Here is a 20,094-nt window from a genome sequence, read left to right as displayed (position 1 = left end):
AAAGACGGTACCCATTTGCATTTCAACAAGTGAAACTTTTCCATCCATTTGACAGAGACAAGACTATAAAAGGTCTCAAATTTCTGCAATAAAAGTGGAAATTACATCTCAATATTTCGTCAGAGATTAAAAACAGAATTTTAGATGAATTATCTGATACAAAGATGGAAGTGAGGGTGCTGCTTCAAGATCTACAGAAGTACAGCACTTTAAGACAATTAAATGATTTCCCTGAAGGCAATGTCTTTTCAATCCAAGCTAATGACATCATTTAAGGAGGATGGTCCATTTAACTGAAAGGATCTTTTACAAGGCAGACAGACAGAAGGCAATCCGGGAATGTTTTCAAGGACTTCCCATATTTCAGAATTATAATGGCAAAATGCCTACATCAAAATCTTAAACTCAAGCATTAATCAACAAAATGAAAGACTAATTTTATAAGAAAAATGTAATAAAACTCATTTTAAGAAGTTTTCCCTTCATTATTTTTTCCTTTAAAGGAACCAATTCTCTCCTAATGGTAATTACACTGCTTTGGAGTAATGGTAATGCTCAGGCAGCTCAGTTTTAGGCTGCTGTTTTTAAAGTTAAGCCAAATCACTTCAATCACTTGCAAGTTGAAAAGTAACTTTCATAAACTTTTCCACCAGTTTATATAAGTTAGCTATGATCTTTCAGATAGAAAGCATTGTACTATTGCCTCCAGAACGTACTTTACTACTTTTGGTACGGTCTATATACCAGCCTTTAAATTGCACCACCACTTTTTTCATAAAAGAAAAAAAAAGCAACGCCCTCAAATGAACCACTAAGGGAAAACTCACAGTTTTAGTGTCTGTATCAGTAGTTTAATGCACGGCTGTAACTCCTGGGGAGGGTTGGGAGGTGTTGGGGTCCTATACCTTGTATTATCTAAATGATTTTGGAAAAAAATCAGAGCAGAATATGCTGGGTTTTAAACACTTAAAGGAACACCAACAATTTCATATTAAAATAATATTATTAAATGCAAGGCATTATGCAGAACTACAAGCACCTCTTGTACTTCAGAAGGCGGCATCAGTTTAAACCCAACCAAAGAGTCTTTTTACCATTTACAATAACACTCAAAGCCATGGAAGTTGTATACACGTTAGGATGACATCTGTTAATAAATGATGTGGTTCTGAGGACAGAAAAAAAAAAGTTTACCCTATGTCCCTTTAATATCCATTTCAAATTGTCAAAAACTTCAGAAAGCTGGAAAGTGTGAGACATAACGGAGAGATCTTACCATGTAAGCAGGAGCTAGAAAACGTAGAACTAGTCTTGGCTCTTACCCAGATTCCTTTTGCAATCTTGGACAAGTCAGAGCTACTTTGCCTCCACTGCTCCTCTTCATAACAGAGAAGCAGTATTCACATCTTTCTGAAAATGCTGTGAAATGCTGTTGGTTTCATTATGTTTTTTTTTTTAAATAAAAACAAAAATTACAAGGGAAAACATTCCATTTTCAGGCCTGCTGTGCCACTTTACTGATTCTCCCTTGCCGCACCCACACACACATACTTTTTCAAAGAAATGTAAGCAGTTGGAGGGAGGGAGAGAGAAGGGGCGGAGGGAAGGTTACAGCATGTATAAGACTGGGATGTCACATATGTACCGATTCACGCATTTCACAGAAAACTGCATACTTTCTTCTGTGACAGCTACAGCATACATCTGACTGACAGAGAAAAAGTGAGGAAGAGACCATGAAAGCTGATCTTTACAGTAAACAGTAAGATGACTCTGATGATCTAGATGAAATGATTTTCCAAGAAAAATAATTTTTGATCATAATAATGTTGCCTTCTGCTCCGCTCCCTTCCTCCTTAAATGTAAAATCAGACCAGGAACAAATGCTGCTCCCTAACACATACAAATAGCTCATTGAAAATGGTGGTAGTTCAGGATATACACCAACAACAAGGCCAGAATTTCCCTCTGTTTGAATGTGTACTTTTTCAACTCAAACTCAACTCACCACTCAAAAAAACAAAATATCAGCTGTAAAAATTAAGTGGTTTTATTTTAAGGACTTAACAGCGCTTTTGTCACTCTACCTCTTTCCTCACATCAAGAACGTGTATATCCTACAATGGTGAACAGGTAGCACAACAAAAAAATGCTACTGAAGCCTGAATATAGTAATATGTAAATAATAGTAAGTACGTGGCAACGCACAGAATAATATTGCTGTATTCCTTACCATCTAGGCTTCTTAATTGACAGTTACACTTCTAGTTAAGGAGGAAAAGATTTCTATGGACTTCAACTGGCACGACAGATTTAATCCCAGTCCCTGCTACACGCTGTCTGTATGCCCTAGATCTTCCACTAGTATATTTGCATATCTGTTTCCAAACCTTTCTCCCGCTTTTTTTTTTTTTTTTTTTTTTTTAATCCCAATTAGTTTCTCTGAGGCATGGACTCATTCAAATTAAGGGCACATAAATACAGTGGAGGATTCTAAAACTGCCTTGATCCAATGAAAATAAGACGGCACATGAAAAATACATTACACATTTATTGGCACTTAGCCAATTTTCATAGCTTTTTTCATTTTTTTCACCCCAAAACATAAATCGCAGCTTCAGTTTGTACATAAACTGAACTCTCATAAGCAACCAATGAATCTATGACTAGCAACAAAACCATATCAAAATAAAAATCTAATAATCATAAAGGCTCCTTTTTGCATTAGTTCCCACAAGAGTATTTGTATCTAACAAGTTATGCTAATGCACTGTCAGATTTCCTCACATAAGCTTACGATCCTCTAAAGAGGACAGACAATATATTCTTGAAAAACACTTGACAAAACCATGCTAGAGAACTCTACATGGAAGCCAGTCAGTGACACAGAAGTAATAAAGGACAAGACTCCAGGACTAACTTCTTCATTATTTATACCGGTATGTATCTTTACATCGCTACTAAAGCCCATTTCCGTGCAAGATTGGATGTATAAAATGTATATTGATTGAATAAAATTACTAATCACTGTCCTATTTGTTCTTATTTCATGAATATCATTTTATTCAATACTGTATGTAATAGCCAATAAAACATACCAGCAACAAATGTTAGTTCTAGGTACAGAGGGAGATAACAACACACAGAAAAAATTTATTCAAAATATTTACAAATCACTGGTATATTTCTTCGGACAATCTTACAGATGAAGAAACTAACATGAAAAAGCCATTGAGCTAGACAGCTAACCCTCGGTCCCAAAGGACCCATGAAGAACTACAGGAGAATCATCAATATAAGTATCAAACTGAAAGGACAAATTATGGCCTCATCTATACAGCACTGGGAACCAGAGTAACTAGTTATAACCACTCCCTCGTTTATGATAATGTTACTTTAGAATAGCATTGATCTGTTTTAATTGTTAAAAGGCAGGGGGGATTCAAACACACTAACCCTTTCCAGTTCTCAAGGACTATTTCTCATTTTTACAGTGATTATCATTGTTTTAGCTTTAGTTTCACACACAATTTTTGTGTTTTTAAACATTTTGACTCTGTAGATTTTCTTTTTTTACATTACTTTCACCTTCTTGTTTTATATTTGTGATGTTCTTCATTGAAGGCTTTTTTTAATTGAAGACCTGAATCATCACTAATCATCACTAGCTGCAGATACAGTGAAGAAATTCTCTACCTGAGATTGCTGAGAAGACACTCATCATAGAACTTGGAAAAGGAGAAGTCAGCTGAAAAAAGAATGGCCTACATATTTAATTCAGGTTCAGACACTCAAAGCCCTTTCCAAAACATAGCAAGCAGCAATTTGGTACCAACACAGTACAGTATGAATCAATGCACCTCATTATTATTCCCTAAAATGGAAAACAAAACCAAACAAAAACCTCCCTCAAAATGCCTGTTTCCGAAGGACAAAGGCAATTAACGGGGTGGGGGTGGGGAGGGGATAATCCAATGACAGTGTGTTAGAGTGGCAAGGGAATTTAAAGATGCCATATGCATTATGTTGTATTTCCTAAATTAGGGCTTAAAGACAACAAGAAATGTAGATTCCTCAGACCTGTTCAAAGTTAAATTTACTCCAGGTTGAAAACATCCTGGGAGCACAACAAAGCTGGATTAATTCCCCTTCTCATATGTATGTGTAAAGGTAGAAATCCTCATAAATTCTAGCTTTGAAAAGGAAAACAGAATGCCACTAACATCAACATGGTAGTGGCTTAGTTGTGGCACACAGTCTACACAAAAATAGGCATAGCCATGCTGCCTTCAGTTTTCATACATTCAGTGTTCTGCACATATTAAAACATTCCTTTATTTCTACCTGTCTTGAGCTATACAACCAAAAATGATCCATAATACTTTTATACAGACTTCTTAACATAATCCAAGAGATGCTTCTAAGGAACAATAAAAAATAATTAAATAAAATATTCTTTATATGTATTATGGTTATGTTCATACACAAGTCAGTCACCCAATATCTCAATGACTGCTAATGAAACTGAAAGCCTAATTAGCAAGATGAGGGGAACAACCCCAGCATTCTGGCCCACCTCCAATATGAATAATTGCATCTACCTCTGCAAAATCCCCCTTGTCATTTCAATTAGGTGAGATATTCCTCATATCCTGCTCTTAAATTGCTGGGTATTGTTTATAGTGCCATTGTAAAAGCTACTGCATTCTACCCTGAATATAATTGCATTTTGATAGTTGCGATGTGGCAATTCCTGCACATTTTTAGCTACTTTGTTGAAAAAGCCTAATGCTTGCAAAAGGCTCTCTGCTACCAAAAAAAAAAAAAAAAAACACACACACCAAGCCAAAACAAGAAAATCACAACACTAATTCATTGTGCATATATTCCTGAAAGAAGTACAAATCTGTGTAGAACACAGGTAACACCTTAACAGGTATCAAGGTACAAAAATAAGTCAATAAGGCATAAGCATTTCTTAGGCAATTCAGCAGCATAACAAGCAGCCACCTTATCACATTATCACAACTCTGAACAGCTCAGAAATTAAGCCAAAGCTAACACCTCTCCCTGCCGACTGTGAAATCCTACCAGCACATTTAAACACCCTTCTAAAATTGTATACACACACACACATCAAATTTAACAAGGAAGAGAATGAAGTCCGTCACCATTCAGCCCTTCCACGGCCTCCAAAATAACGGTTGCACCAGCTCTACACTTTGCTTCCTGATCCACAGTATGCATACCCCAAACCTGTTACCCAGAACAGCCACCGATACCCCTTCATCACTTTTCATTTTGTCTCTCTCACTCATCATGCCCAAACTTATCTAAAAAGCCTAAATTTTGGATTATGATTTATTTAAAAGTCTTCATCTGACTACAAAAGAATTCCAACATGCAAGAAGATTTAAAAATTTGGCAGCTATAATGTTGACATAAAGATGGACATCTGGGGCTTACTATTGACTCACCGTGTCAGAGAGCTTTCTTCCTCTCCTCTTTTGGCTCTGAATTGCCACTGAAATGGTTATTAGTAAGTAAACTTCTGGATGCTTACGTTAGCCATGCTAATATGTTCTGCAGTCCTTTTATTGTGCGCTCCTGCTTTAACTCTCCCTATCCCTTAAAAGATACAGTTTTAACAGACTATAAAATCCACTTTTAAAAGGTACTCCCTGTTTTTAGTTAAGAAAGCCAAAAGATATCTTTTGTTTAGGAAAACGTGCAAGCGGGTATCTGCATCAAAGATCCACATTTACACTAACTGTACTTACTATTTCACCCATTTCAGTAACCACATCAGCGATTTATTGCTCTACTATGGCAATATGGAAACTTCCACAATAAAACACAGGCCAGGAGTGAAGAGAGCTGTAAAACCATAAAAAAAAAAAAAGTTTGCTTTTTTCTTGCCCTGGCCTCCTAGGACTGTAAATCTCAGGCTTTCTTTTTCCTAAATTGTCTTTTTTTCTAGGATTACCAGTGTTATAAATACCTTTGTCTTCTACTGACTAGACACGTTTTCTTCTGTAGACTCACTTCCTGTGGGAAATGTTACATCAAAAACTACACGCGCACTATCAGAATTGCCATCACTGCTACACTTCTGTTAAGGTATTAAAAAAAGCACTAAGACTAGAACAGCTTTCACTTGAACATTATCTTCTATAAAAAGGAATATCACTCTTGCATGGGAGATAGTAATACACAAATTTAAATTTATTTTGAAATACAGTAGAAAATAATTCCCATTAAGTAGACCTGCTGGGGAAAAAGCTGCACACACCAATGATTAAGCGTAAGTGTGCATCTGTCCTTTAAATACGCATAGCAGTAATAGTTTAAATGTTGGAGTTCAAATCATGGCCAGTCTTGCTGCATATACAAATCTGCATCAGGCAATGCTAAATTAAGAAGCACCTCTGATAAGTTTACAAAAGTCAAAGAAAACATTGGTTGTAAACTCCTCTGCATTGCAAAAATCTCTTTTGTCTGTCAATCAACAGAAAAGTATTATTCCACCATCACAAAAGGCAAACCTTTGGAGGCAGTATAGGTCTGTGTGTTGTGCAAATGTGCAGTTGCTAAGAAGCAAATATGCTTCTCTTCTAATCAAATAGCCCAGCTCAGCAATGCTGCTGGCTTGGGGCAAGAAGCAAATTCCACCAGCCACAAACTTAGAAACAGTCTTGAATTATTTGTTGCTGACCGCTGGCTGAACCCTGTCCTGATGAGCACCATCACCATTAGCCACTTCTCAGTGTATTCCATCAACCAATGGCAATAGCAGCATGCTACAGCTCAGGCTGCAAGGAATTGATCAAACAGGGTAATGAGACTATTTCTTCATGGAGGTTATTTTAAATGAATATAAATATTTTCTTTCTACATAATTTGCCACAAAAGGTCACTGAACTCCCTGTGATTCTAAAGAAAAATGCTGTGGTATCCCCTTTATGTATCTGAGTTAGGATATAGCCAACAAACAATTCTAGGCATTTTTGATGATCGTGTAAATCTTAATGAGGTGGCATCCCAGACAACTGATTAGCGGCAACATTTTATCTTCACATTTAGTTACAAACAAAAAGAAGATTTGATGCTATTTTAGAAAATCATGATACACCTATACCCTTAAAATCTTTCATGAGAGAATATATTCTGTGGACCTATTAACAACAGATTCTGTGAATAATTCTGTGAACTATTAACAATAGATCATGCATATTTAGCTATGCTTGCCATACTTGGATATGATAGCCCTTTCTACCCATCCCTTCAACTGAACTCCTATGTTAAAAATACCCACTTTGCATCAGAGTCAAGTTACTGATAAGGGACCCACATTCAGACACCCTGTCTCTCATTGTCTTTAAAAGTCTGCTATGAAAAGACACCAAGAGGTCCTTGAAATTTAATTCAAGTCAACTGCTACAAAAACCTCACCAAGGCCCTCCTTGCCCCACGTAAGATTTTTAGTCCTATTACCACCAGTACCGGACAAATTCTCCAGTGCTGGGAAAGCACAAAAATATTGATTTAAATACCAGTTTAATAGTATTTTATTAACAATGGCATTACACTAGGGTAGTATTATAACTATAAATAAACAGTGCTTATTATTTTCTAATTTTAGGGATGCTAATATAAAAATTCTCCAACAGACCAACTAAACACAATTGTTCATGTTTTAGAGTTCACAAGGTTACCTTGAACAACTCTAAGAAAATTTCAACACAAAAGAAAATTTAGATTTACACCCAGAGGTGTGTATAATTCATTCTTCTAAAACACAGCACTTGAAAATAGTAGTTAAAATAAAAAATAAAATAAATATTTTTTAAAAATTATATATATATATGGATTTAAATTATTTAGCCTTGTCCTGATTAACAGGAGTTCAATTACATAATAATAGAAAGGGCTTTGGATTAGTTTTTTTTTATTCACCAAAAAAATCCAAAGCAATTTTGTTTAAAGGAGCATAAAAATGTGTTATCTGAAACCCTGTTCTTCACATTTTGTTGGTATCCTTGGCTCCTCAGGCTTTTTTTTTTTCCAATTAAATGCATGTTTCTGACCAGTAGCAGAAATAAAACTTTTTCAAAAATTAAGAAATTAGTAAGAACAATAAGAATCACAAAAACCGTTTAGATCCAGAGGATTCTCCTCCCACCTCCCATCCCCATTGAAATACTATTTACCAAGCATTCTTTTCTAAACTCTTTATTAATACCATTATTATATCTTCTATGGCAGTGAAATGCATCTAAGGATTGAACAGAATAAAGCAACTCAGATATGTTTGTTCTATTGAGCCATCATTTCTAGAACTTTTTTTTTTTTAAGAGAAGTTGACAGCAAAATAAAACTGTAGTTCTGTGATAAAAAAGATAGCTCAGTTGGCTAGCGATTCCAAAATATAAAGCTTGTTCCACCTATTCCACTGACCCTACAAGTACTTATTGTTTATCCATAATTTCTTTAAAAAGTAAAAGTTCCCAAAAATAAAAAGGAGACAATTCTACATTAACACTGAATATCTATAAAAATTTGTGGGAGGACATGATGCTAGTACTATTCAAACAAGTACAAAAATCATGGGAAAATATATTTTAAACATGGGTAGAAGCAGCCAATTGGTACATAAATCCTAATTTTTTCCTCACAGAGATCCCATATTAAGTCCTAAATTCCATTTAGAAAAATAACAAACAATATAAACAGTCCCTCACAACGCTAACAAAAACCAACATAATATTTGCTGGGGGGGGGGGAGGGGGGAGGTGTGTGAATCAGCACCCACTAGCAAGACAGCTCATCAACAGACTAACATTTGACAAAATTAGTGGAAACAGCAAAGAAGCCAATACAACTTCCAGTGCCAAGGAGCCAGATGGCACTGCTGGAAAAATTATATCTACAGACTGGCAGCTTGATCCCATGATTATTGCCCAAGGGAGGAGGAAGAGGAAAGCAAGAGGTATTTCAGTGTGATGGGGTAAATCAATTATCACCAGCTCACTATGGCATTTTCACATTATTTTTATACCACATTCTAAATATTGCTCAAATGAGTGAGAGCACTGGAAGATTCCAGTGATCTGAGACAGAAAAAAAGATATCCCATATATTAAAAAAGCAATACATACTCAAATGCACCTCTATTAACTGCATCACATAGTCCGTATTTCCAAATGAAACCTGCAGGTATGCTGTGATTAGCAAGTAAAACCAAAGTTTTTATTTTGCAGGCCTTATTTTTGACCTAGAATTTCAAACATTATCTACAGAGATAACATTTCTATGAAGAAAGGAAAAAAAATAATAAATGGCTGCACTTCTCAGCGTTATGCCTACATTTTCTTGTGGTTTTTTTCAGCTCTTAACATGCAGTTATTTTACACACACAATTACAGAATAACCATTTTGCTAAAATATTCCAAAAAGCTTCAATCAAAAAAAGTTTGTGGTAGTCTCACCAGTAACTTTTCTGTTAAAACACAGTATTAAAGCTAGCTTCTGAAGAAGCTGCTAAAAAGAGAAATATAAGTCCACTCCTACTTTCATACAAGGAAAGCTGTTCTAGAAATCAAGAAGGAAAACTTTTGCCCCACCACCTTCATATGCATACACGTCCTAATTACAAAATACAAAATAGATAGAATTATAAAAATGTTAGACTCTCCACCTGAAAACAGACAAGGTTTTTGGTGCTTGTGCTGTTTGTTTTTTTTTAATCGGAAGTTAATGACACCACTTCCAGTAAGTTCTTTTCCAGGCAACTGTAATAAGGCCCCTTTCCTGTATCCATGTTACAGAAGAACAATTCATCTGTTACCTATCTAAAAGACCTGGACCACCTTCACTTCACTCGTCTCCATTCCATTTTTGTTGTATAGCACAGCCATGCTCACAGTCCAAACATCCTTCTGCTCCATTCACATCTTCCAACACTAATCCTTTCCCCTTACCTCTTCAGTGATATGTGAAGCACGTAACGAACTAACTGCATCTTTGAACATCCACTATGAGTATTTATACATCACCTGTGTCCATTTGCAAAAATACAAGATCTGACTGTTGAGGAAAAAGCAAAAAGATGTTTTATATGAAGACTAGGATAACTCTGGCATGTTATTATCAGGCTGTGATGTACCTTCCATTAAGGAATACATGTTCAAGTGACCAGAGTAAATATTCAGAAGGGCAGTAAAACCTTGTTTAGATCAGAAGAGGTTTTCCTCCATTTTGGAGTATAGGACCATCCATAATTCCTTGCCCAAAATGGGCCCAAAACTATTTCTGACTACCAGTAGTAGAAAAGACAAGACTAAGATCCACATGGGACATTACCTACCATTATTATGATAGTTAGCGGTGAATAGGCTCTGCCTAATATTAGTTAAGAAGCTGTGGCAATAATTTTAGTTTGAAAAAAAGATGGCATTCAGCATTTTTAATCGGCTACTCTACTCTTAAATCCGACTCTTGCAAGTAATCCAAGTAAACATGTATGAAGAGTAACTGGGGAAACTATCAAATTAATACTGTCTAGTGACTGGTGTCCAAAGAAGTATGGTTCCTGCTGCAATTTTTAAGCAGTGAACAGTACCTGCAACATCATCTTCTGGGGAAAGAAAATAATGAACTTGCCCATACAGCGGATATCCAAGATTTAATTTACAGTGTTTTTTCTTTGCAAAACACTTCAATAAACCTTTTCATGACATAGGTTTTACTTTTCCAATCAAATTTATTCTCAAAACTCACAAATATTAGTCCACTGTAACCTCTCTTTTATTTAAATGGAAACAAACACAAATCCACTAAATTAATGCCTGGATTGCATGATGCCTGACACAAAACAGGCCTGTTTTGTACTTGCTTAAGCTCTACAGATACACTTTGCACCTCTACAGGAAGTACCAAACAGTCAAAACAAAAAAATGGGAATATGAGAAAAATATTTTTCTGTTCATTTGGATTGATACACACTTCGGTGCATGTAATTAAATATGGGCACAAATTCCTTATAACCAATTTGCAGAAAGAAAAGCCTACACCAAACTTAATTTGTACTTGTAATGCAAGGCTGTACTTTTTTCTTTCTCCCCTCCCTTCCAGTTGGTTCCTATATCCAGGCCCTCTAAAGCTTCATCCTTGAGACAGAAAACACAAAGTACCACACAGAGCATTGTTTTACATATTTCTGATCTAGTCTAAAACAAAAAAAAACAACCCACTGTGGTTATGTAGAGTTTGTTTTCTCTGAGATGGCCGGGGCTACTGCACAGTGTATGTTGAAGGCAGACCTGTCTTACTTGGTGGATACCAGGAAGGAAAAGACGCCTCTTGCCTTGAATGCCAAGTAGCAACAACCTGTTGGACTTGCTCACCTCTGGAAGGGTACCCACCTCAAGGTGGCACTGAAGTAGCTTGAAGTAGTGCTATAACCTACAGTTGATGCATGTGTCTGGTTCTGGGAGGGAAGGAGTAAGGAGCAGAATGGAAGCTGACTTGCCACTACTGCTTGGCCAGAAGGAAGAGGAATTACAGGGAAATCAGAAGGTAGAAATTCATGCAGCTGAGGGAAAGCATTAATAAGGTCCTAAATCCCTAATTAATAGCCTCCAAAACACACTTGAAATGCTTATCACATATCACAGAGGCTGAAGAAAAACCTCCTCTCTTCCTTTTTATTTCAGCTACTTATGATGTATAAGAGCTGATCTAGAAAAACGTTAAGGCAACAAGCAATATAAAGTAAATAGAAAACTCTATTGCAGTTCAGCTTTCTGGGTGGTTTTTTTTACCCTAATATTGTTAGATGTCTTGAATAAAATTATGGTGTAATATGAAAAATAAATGGGTTAAGCAGATCATTATTTGTTTTTTATTGTGGATATTGTCCTGCTTAGTGGTGGAGCATATATGGCTGTTTTGTTATTGCTCAGTCACTGAAGCAACATAGATGAAATAAAATGAGCAACAAACCATGTCATCTCTCCCATGGGAGAAAGGTAAATGTTAAAAGAACACAGGGGTTTATTGTTTAATAGGAAGTTTTTCATCACGATAATTAGAAGTTCAAACATTTTAGTATCATCAATTTGTACACACTGTTAACCTACGATAGCATTTTTAACTTTACTGTTGACTTTAATAGGGCCAAAATTTCACTTAAACCTTCTGCTTCTTATCAGCAATTAATCTCTTCTGTTCTGTACAAATGGTTTAAATCAAAATTAATTAATTAGTTTTGCATATTTCACATGCACTTTTTTTAAACTTCTTGCTTCTCCAAAGTAAGTCATTGCTGCTATACTCACTGCTCTGGATCTTACAAATGAACAAGCAAGCAAGCAGTTCAGTTTTGTCCTCTTCATAAGGTTTCAACTGCAGTTACATGTGGAAAGTTATAAAGACTGTTCTCAGTCTTCGAATATATTGATGACAGAAGAGAAAAAAGGAAATATACCATTGTCATGTCCTTTTTATGGACAAAAGAGTCAAATGTGAACGGACCAACAAAAAGAGTTGCCAGTACAGTGCTGCACTGGGGCAAGCTGTCCAAGGGAGACTGAAGTTGTACCGTTAAAAAGATTTTTAGGAAAGATGAGACAGGTGCCTGCCAAGAAACATCTCAAGCAGGCTAAGGGCAATACATTGACTTTAGTGCTAAGGTCTCTCCTATCCAACAAGAAGTTGATGATCTTCACAGCTTTTGATGATTTCCACAAAGTTAGCACCCTCTTCTCATTTGTTAAACAAACAGATTTGGATCTGGGAATTTATGCACGCATGGTCCCATATGCATCACTATCCTCATAAACAGAGTTTTAAAAAAAGCTTTTAATATTTTAAGTTCCTTTTTAGCATGCTTTACTTTTCATTGTGTTCCATCAGCTTGTAAAAGATCGTATTCTGGGTGACATCTAAACTGTCCTTAAGTGTCTCAGCCTAATTCCCTAGTGATGCGTTCTTCCTCTGACAGCCTCAGCATACCACATCAGAAATTCTACACTTCAGTCTTCCTGCTTAAGACTGAGTTGCTAATTACAATTTCTTAGAATTCTGAAAGCCACATTCCTGATCAGTTGCATTACCTTCTCAGCCAGAAGTGTCCCAGAAATGCAGAATCATAATACACCGCAATACATAGTATTTCCTCTGCCATACACCTGTTCAGACACAGCAGAAGAGTCTACCAAATCATTGATGAAAACATAGAATTACCTACATATATCAAAATAAACTAAAATACATTATTTCCCAGTCACAATTCTGACAGGAACTAGCATCCCCTCAAAACAAAGTTGGCGTGGCAGAGCCCATTCTTTACCCGTTTCCCAGGCACTGATGCTATTACCATTCTGCCAGCTCCTAGTAAGAGCATAAAGTAGAAGTCACCTCTTTTTGCTAAAGATCAAGCGTTCCAGTAAACCTAGATTTTACCCCCCCTCAGTATCACCTTTTTTGATCAAGCCTGGATCTTTAAAGAGCTATAAGGAATAATAAAATACATGGGTTTTCTGCCTTCAAAGAGACCTTCCTTTGAAAAAAAAAAATCAAGACAAAGAAGTTTCTCACTTCTTTGAATGGCTGTCAGGCACTTAGTTTGGAACTCTCTCCAGTACTGCAACACAAATAACTAATCTCCTAGAATACCTCAGGTAAAGTTCCAATGCTTTCATCCCCAGGAAAAGCAAGCACGTTCTCCATGTACATGATTATGATACTAAAATAGTGGTAAACCAATACAAGACTGGGGAGACAGGAAGGGCAAACGGAGAGAGAAGAGCACCGAGAAATCCTAGGAGCAATTTCCATTCTCCAATCTTTGCTAACTTAGTTGCTAAGACCGCTTAAATGGCTTAGTGATGGAACACAGTTCTTGCTTTAATATAGTGCCTCAAAAATAAATGCAGCAGGAATGTGGCCGAAAAAAGTTGGAAAATACTTATATAAGGGGGGAGAGAGAAAGCAGCTTAAACAGTACTTATTGAGACTTAAAACGTCAAAAGAAGCAGCATGCAAAATTTAGTCACACAATTTTTCATTCCCCCTTGATCAATCAAAATGCAAAATATGATGTTCATGCAAAGGAATTACTATAGAGCACGTAAAATAGTTGACTCAAACCTGCAAAGACTTGCACAGAACTTTTCCAGCAGAGCTGCATGAAAATAAAGTCCTAAAACCTGTTGTTTCATCCAAAAACTACACCAAGAAAAGCATGTTGCAGGGAGCAACAAATTCTGTTCGTTTTCAAGACTACATTCTGATTACAAATAGTTAAGCACAACCCCTTAATTTATTCTGATTCCTCAAAGTTCTCCAAAGGTCCTATTTTGCTTGCTTAGGCCCTAGCTTCCTCCACTTCAACTGTGGGGAACTTTCAGTATGAGATTCTCATCCTATTTAAGAATTTTCTGCTAAAAAATATTATATCAATAAGCTATAGACAAATATGATAATTTGGAGAACATACAAGTCCCCAGACACATTTTTAGTACTTTTTTCATCCTTACATGCTCAAGGCAACATTTCTAGACCTTCCACAGAAATGGTGATGATCTAAATTATTTTATTACAGCATTCACTGTGATCTTTTTAGATCCAGTGATTACCCAATCACATACTCCCCCCGCAAGGCTAAACAGACGTATCCTTTTTCAGAAATGGCAGGTTCACTTTCAGTACTTACAAAGTCAGAAATGTTGTTCCTTTAATATTAATGCATTTCCTACTATGGAATAAAGTTACCATACCATAAACCAAAAAATTTTACTGTTAAAAAAATCGTTTGAGGTTATAAAAGAAGATTATACTGTTAAATAGTAAAGTTTCAGCATGGCATCAAACCTACATTTAAATCCATTCTAAGAAACCTGAAAATTAAATGAAAAACAGTAACTTCTTCCCCATTAAAGTCTCAACCAAAAATAAGTTAGTTACCAACTTTTAAGAAAGTCTTACTATTTCAATTTTTAAGTATTTTGGTATGCTTTGGTTTTTAACTGATCAAGACATACGTACTTTCCACGACACGCATTCTTCAAAAATACAGATGAAAAGGGAGTAAGAATTTACAAGACATAACATTGTTACACAACGTACTATACAAAAACCTGTCATTTAAGTTGCAAGAAACCTAGTCATCAATAAGTGAAAAAACACCCCACTCAGAAATCAATTATGTTGAGTCTTTTGTATAGAGAAGTAGTACACCTTTCAGGCAACTGGTATTAATGAGCAGACATGGCTATAGAATCTCCATCTGTTTTTCTGACAAAGCTGTGACTACTCCAGTCTCTCATTGAAATTCCATTAATCTGGTGCACCAAGGACCAATGCGAAAATCAAAACTCCATCTAACCCTTTATCAGCTCACAATAACCTACAAGTGAACTCTGCCTGTTAGCATACAGCAAGTTATGATTTTGCTATCAATCAGGCTGTTAGCCAATAAAAAAAAAAATCAAGTTAAAAACAGAGTGCCTGGCAGTGCTGTTTTGTCTGTCTTGGTTTTGGGGTTTTATTTTATTTGAGGGTTTTGTTGTGTTTTATCCCTCTCCCAATTTCTGTAGGGTGTCTGGACATGTAAGCCTATGCATCATTCTCCTTCCCTGTGATTTAATTGCTGCCAGCAATCAAGTCAAAGCATCACTGAAGTGTGCTTGAATTTCATTAGATGATATAACTTATGCTACTTTCCTACAGTACCTAATAAACCATAAAGAAACCAAAACACATATGGCTTGAGGGAATAACTGGAAAATTAGGTGGCCATTTGGGAACTGAGTGAACTTTTGAACCAGAGGAACAGAGAAAAAGAAATATTAAAAGGAAAGACAGACTTAGAATGCACACAGAGACGTGAGGGTTTGACCTTTTCAGTACCTAGAAAATTACATTAGCATTATGAAAAATACATATCATGTTTAGAGTTTATAATCCATCAAAGTTTAGATACTTTGTTAGTGCCTACCATAAGGTAAAAGTCAAAAGGACAACATAACAATCAGATTTGACAAAAGGCCTTTAGGTGACCTGTGCTAATTTAGTTATCCCAAACTTATTGTTAAAGGGATTATCTGTCTTGTAATTAATACACCATTAAATAAAGGTCACTCAAAAACTGCAGGATTTTACAATGACTGTAATGTACACATAATACACTAATTCTTTATCTGTTACCGAGCAGGTGCCTTCACAAATTATATTTTGACAGTTACACTGCAAAGTGAAATCGTGGCACTCAGAAGCTGTACAAACCTTGCAGTCTAACTCAACTGTAAAAAAGGTAAATGCATTATTTTATTTTGGATTATTTTAAGCAGAAAAAATATATATGAAAGGTTTTACCTTCAAACATGAATGAACTCAAATATAAAAAAAGAACACCTCAATCTGATTACATACAGTTAGGTCCCTCTGTTAAGAACCTTGATCCTACACACACAAGGCTTTACACCTGCACAGATCCCTGCTGAAGTAAACTGGTAACCTTGTAAGATCCAACATCCACCTTATCGATCCAGCTTCTTGAGCAGCATTTAAATATTGAACATTAACAGACTGCTAAAACCCAAAGATGCAGTATTAATCTTCAACAAACCCATCCATGGCTGTGAGAACTGAAACAAACAGCACTGCTGAGGACCAATCTGCCTCACATTGTCCCAACATACATTTTCATACCTAGTCTAGGTGGCTAGGCTTGAATGATGTTAAAATCAAAATGGTCTTAGAATGACAGACTGGACATTCAAAGAGGAAAACAGGAACATTCCTCCAATAAATGAAAAGTATTTACAGATCAAAATCTACCACCTTTTCTCAACTTCTCCTCATGCTGCGCTCCCAATGGACAATTAAAGAGGATTTATCATAAAATGTAGAGAAACCAGTGAGTCAAAATAATCTTAAATAAAGAATTGCATCCACTGTATTTCGACCTAAACTGAAACAAATTACCCAATATATTGTTGGGCAGCTATTATACCTACTCTCATAATTGTAACTTCCAAAATATGCTAAAAATTAATCATCCATCTGTACAAACTCATACGGTATTTCACATACTCCTGCATCAGCATTCTTCAGCCATTCGTTATTTAGGATTATGAACATTATCACTTTTTTCTTGATTAACTGTTTTGAAACAAACCTATAATCATATCTCCTATTAAACAGTCATACAATTTTGTCACATAACCTTTATGCAATCAGCACCATGTTATTAAGTTAACATTAGAAATAATGTTAAGATTATGTTTGTAAGCAAAAATAAATACATGGAAAGTTGCATTCATCTGTAGTTTTGAAAATTAGCTTGGGTTTTCTAAAAGCCATATTCAATTTGACTGATAATTACATCTCAACCAGAAAGCAAAAAGGCTTGGGTTTACTTTTTTAATAGGTCACATTGACAAAATGCAATAAGCTGAATAAATAAGTGATTATTATTGTTACACATTTTAGAGAGTTCGCAATATAAAAAAATTTGCGTTATTCTGAATCAGTGGTTAGAAGGCTTATCACTTATGCATGTACTTGACTTATCCCTGTTCTGCAATAGACATAATTTTATACCTCATAAAAGCAATTTATGTTTCCAAAGGGAATAATCTGGATAACATAAGATGTGGAGTGCTGTGTCGCAGGAAGCATATTTTCGTTCAGCAATTGTATTTTGAGATGGAGCTGCACAGTTTGATCATCATATCATGTCAGAAAACATCATTCACTAGTAAGTCTATCTAACTTCTAGTGCCACAAATTAATAAACATCGTTAATTTATTTGTACATATACTTAATTTATTGCCATATATTATCCATAGAAGGTATTTCTAGTATGTATACAATAAATGACTCTCAAAAATATGGACACTATGCTAAAGCAAGCTTGTTAACTGTTGAAATATTAAATTGTTCATGTCTTCAGAACAGTCGCATTTAGCATTAAATTTAATGAATACAAAACAAAACAACATAGAAAACAGCTATGGAACCCAGATATTTATTTTTTTTAAAATGCAAACTCAAATTTAAAATTTATACAATGAAAACATTCTACAAAAGACTGTCTTAATGGAAGGAAACATTGTAGAAATAATTAATTTAATATTTTATGAACCTATTCTGCATGGAGTTTGCAGAAAAATATCAATCACATAAACTGTTTCATTATTTATTAGATAAATAATACAGTAAGCCATTAAGTAGCACAATAAAATTAAGCAAGAATCTGATAACGTTGAATTAACAAACAATTTGTTACTACAAATATTCACACCGGTTTAGCCACTGATCTATCTTTAAAAACATATGCATCTGAGAAGATGCTTTGTTGTGAAAAAACGTGAGTTTAAAAAAACCACCTCGTAAATTCGAGGCAGCTTCACTATGCTCTAAGGACCACTAGAGGGCGCTCTTCAGTGCCTTTAAAGGTTGCTGCGGAGGTAAGCGATCTGCCCCGCCGTGATGCTTATCTGTTTATCTGATTTGCAACACTAACATTCGCATCACGAGGATCCGATTACATAAGCTTGTAGCAAGCTGGCAAATCTAGTACGTTCTAAGGTAAACCGTGTCACATACCATCAGAAGGCGCTTCATCCTCTTTATCATACCGATCGGATGCTATTGAGACACTATCAGGAGGCGAAGAAAGAGAGTCCTCAGACTCTTCTTCACGTTCCAGTTCTGTAAAAGTTAAAAATACGTTGCTGGTTAAAACAGTCTATCATACAAACACAGAGAATCCAAAGACAAATACCTTCATTAGTAAGGAAGATACCAACTCCTCTCTAAAATAGAAAATAAATCCCATTTCTCATGAACACCTGTAACATGCACTTTGTATGTTCAAGTGCAGCTGTGAGCGCCGGCTGCTGTTGTAGGGCAACCTCCTAAAGGGTCACCTACATGTTGCTGGAGCAGTCTCCCCAAAACGCTGTCATACAACGAACCCTCTCCCCGCACTGCACAGCTGACAGCTTCTCACACAGCAGGGGAAAAAAAAGACACACCACAGCAAAGAGGCAGGCAAGGGAAAACACTGGCAGGAGGAGAAACGGGCAGTGCCAAGATCTGAAGTTCTGCCCGTCCCAGTGCAGGAAGGAGCTGCAGCAACTGTCCTCCAAGGAACACCCAACCTACTGTTGGCAGCAGTTTGTCACCCTCTGCCCAATTTTCTTCACCATAATTAGGCACCAAAATTTCAGTTTTCTCCACCATAATCAGGCACTACTTTGCACGTGTTGTACGTGTATGTGTATTCCTCCTATGAACCTAAAAAATGGCATCACTTTCTGACTGCACCCGGTCTGAACTTGTGACTTGATGCAGCATTCTGCTGATGAATTTCTTACACAACCGAGAGCCCTACTACAATATATACAAAATCTACATTATTAGTTAAACTATGCAACACATTGGTCAGAGTACATTAAGCGTGAAGGTCTGGAAAAATTAAAACAAAATCAGTATTAGTTGAGGCTTTCACTTAATTAGACAAAATGTAAGTTTTCCCTCCCCAAACTCCATATATTTTTTCAATATTTTTTTTAATGCTGTCTATGTGAAGAATAGGTGGAAAAATAACAAGTACTACATTGTTCCTTTAAAATTATTTTTTTAATCACATCTTGGTGAAGGAGGAGAATCTAATAATTAAATGTGATAAAAATCCGCAAACCAGAATCATAGAGCTGATGTTCCAATAGATCAAATTACCCTCAATTTTCTTAGAAAAACACATAAAGCTAAATTGTTCAAGCACTTTTGGTATATTCATATGCAGAAAACTTTCCATAAACCTCTAGACATGCTTCTCAATTCATGTGTTCTCTTTTGGACCACTGTATCGGATAACTAATTTCTCAGCATCCCAAATAAACCCCATGCATAGTGAAAATATTCTTCTCCACAGACACATGAAGTGCATTCATCAGTAGGACTGCCTAGCCATGGCTGAGATTCTACTTCCTTGCTTCCATTTAATAATAGAAAATCATGGAAAATTCAAAATCCATGCCCAAAAAGCACCATGGTTGTTAGCAAAGAACAGCAAGTTT

The 20,094-nt window shown here is 35.9% G+C and overlaps 1 protein-coding gene across 3 annotated transcripts in view; it reads right to left on the bottom strand.

Moving 5' to 3' along the window:
- Nucleotides 1-20,094, bottom strand: part of SKAP2 (src kinase associated phosphoprotein 2) — a 116,915-nt gene that overhangs the window by 75,043 nt on the left and 21,778 nt on the right. For all 3 annotated transcript variants that reach the window (XM_080382685.1, XM_080382687.1, XM_080382686.1), the window contains one exon: nt 18,617-18,721. In XM_080382685.1, the coding sequence (XP_080238811.1) occupies nt 18,617-18,721 (105 nt within the window). The remainder of the gene's footprint in view (nt 1-18,616; nt 18,722-20,094) is intronic.

Source organism: Falco punctatus, assembly GCF_963210335.1.
Source record: "Falco punctatus genome assembly, chromosome: 4".
NCBI classification, from domain to species: Eukaryota; Metazoa; Chordata; class Aves; order Falconiformes; family Falconidae; genus Falco; species Falco punctatus.
Note: the sequence above shows the minus strand (reverse complement) of the source record. Positions and strands in the feature narration are given on the sequence as shown.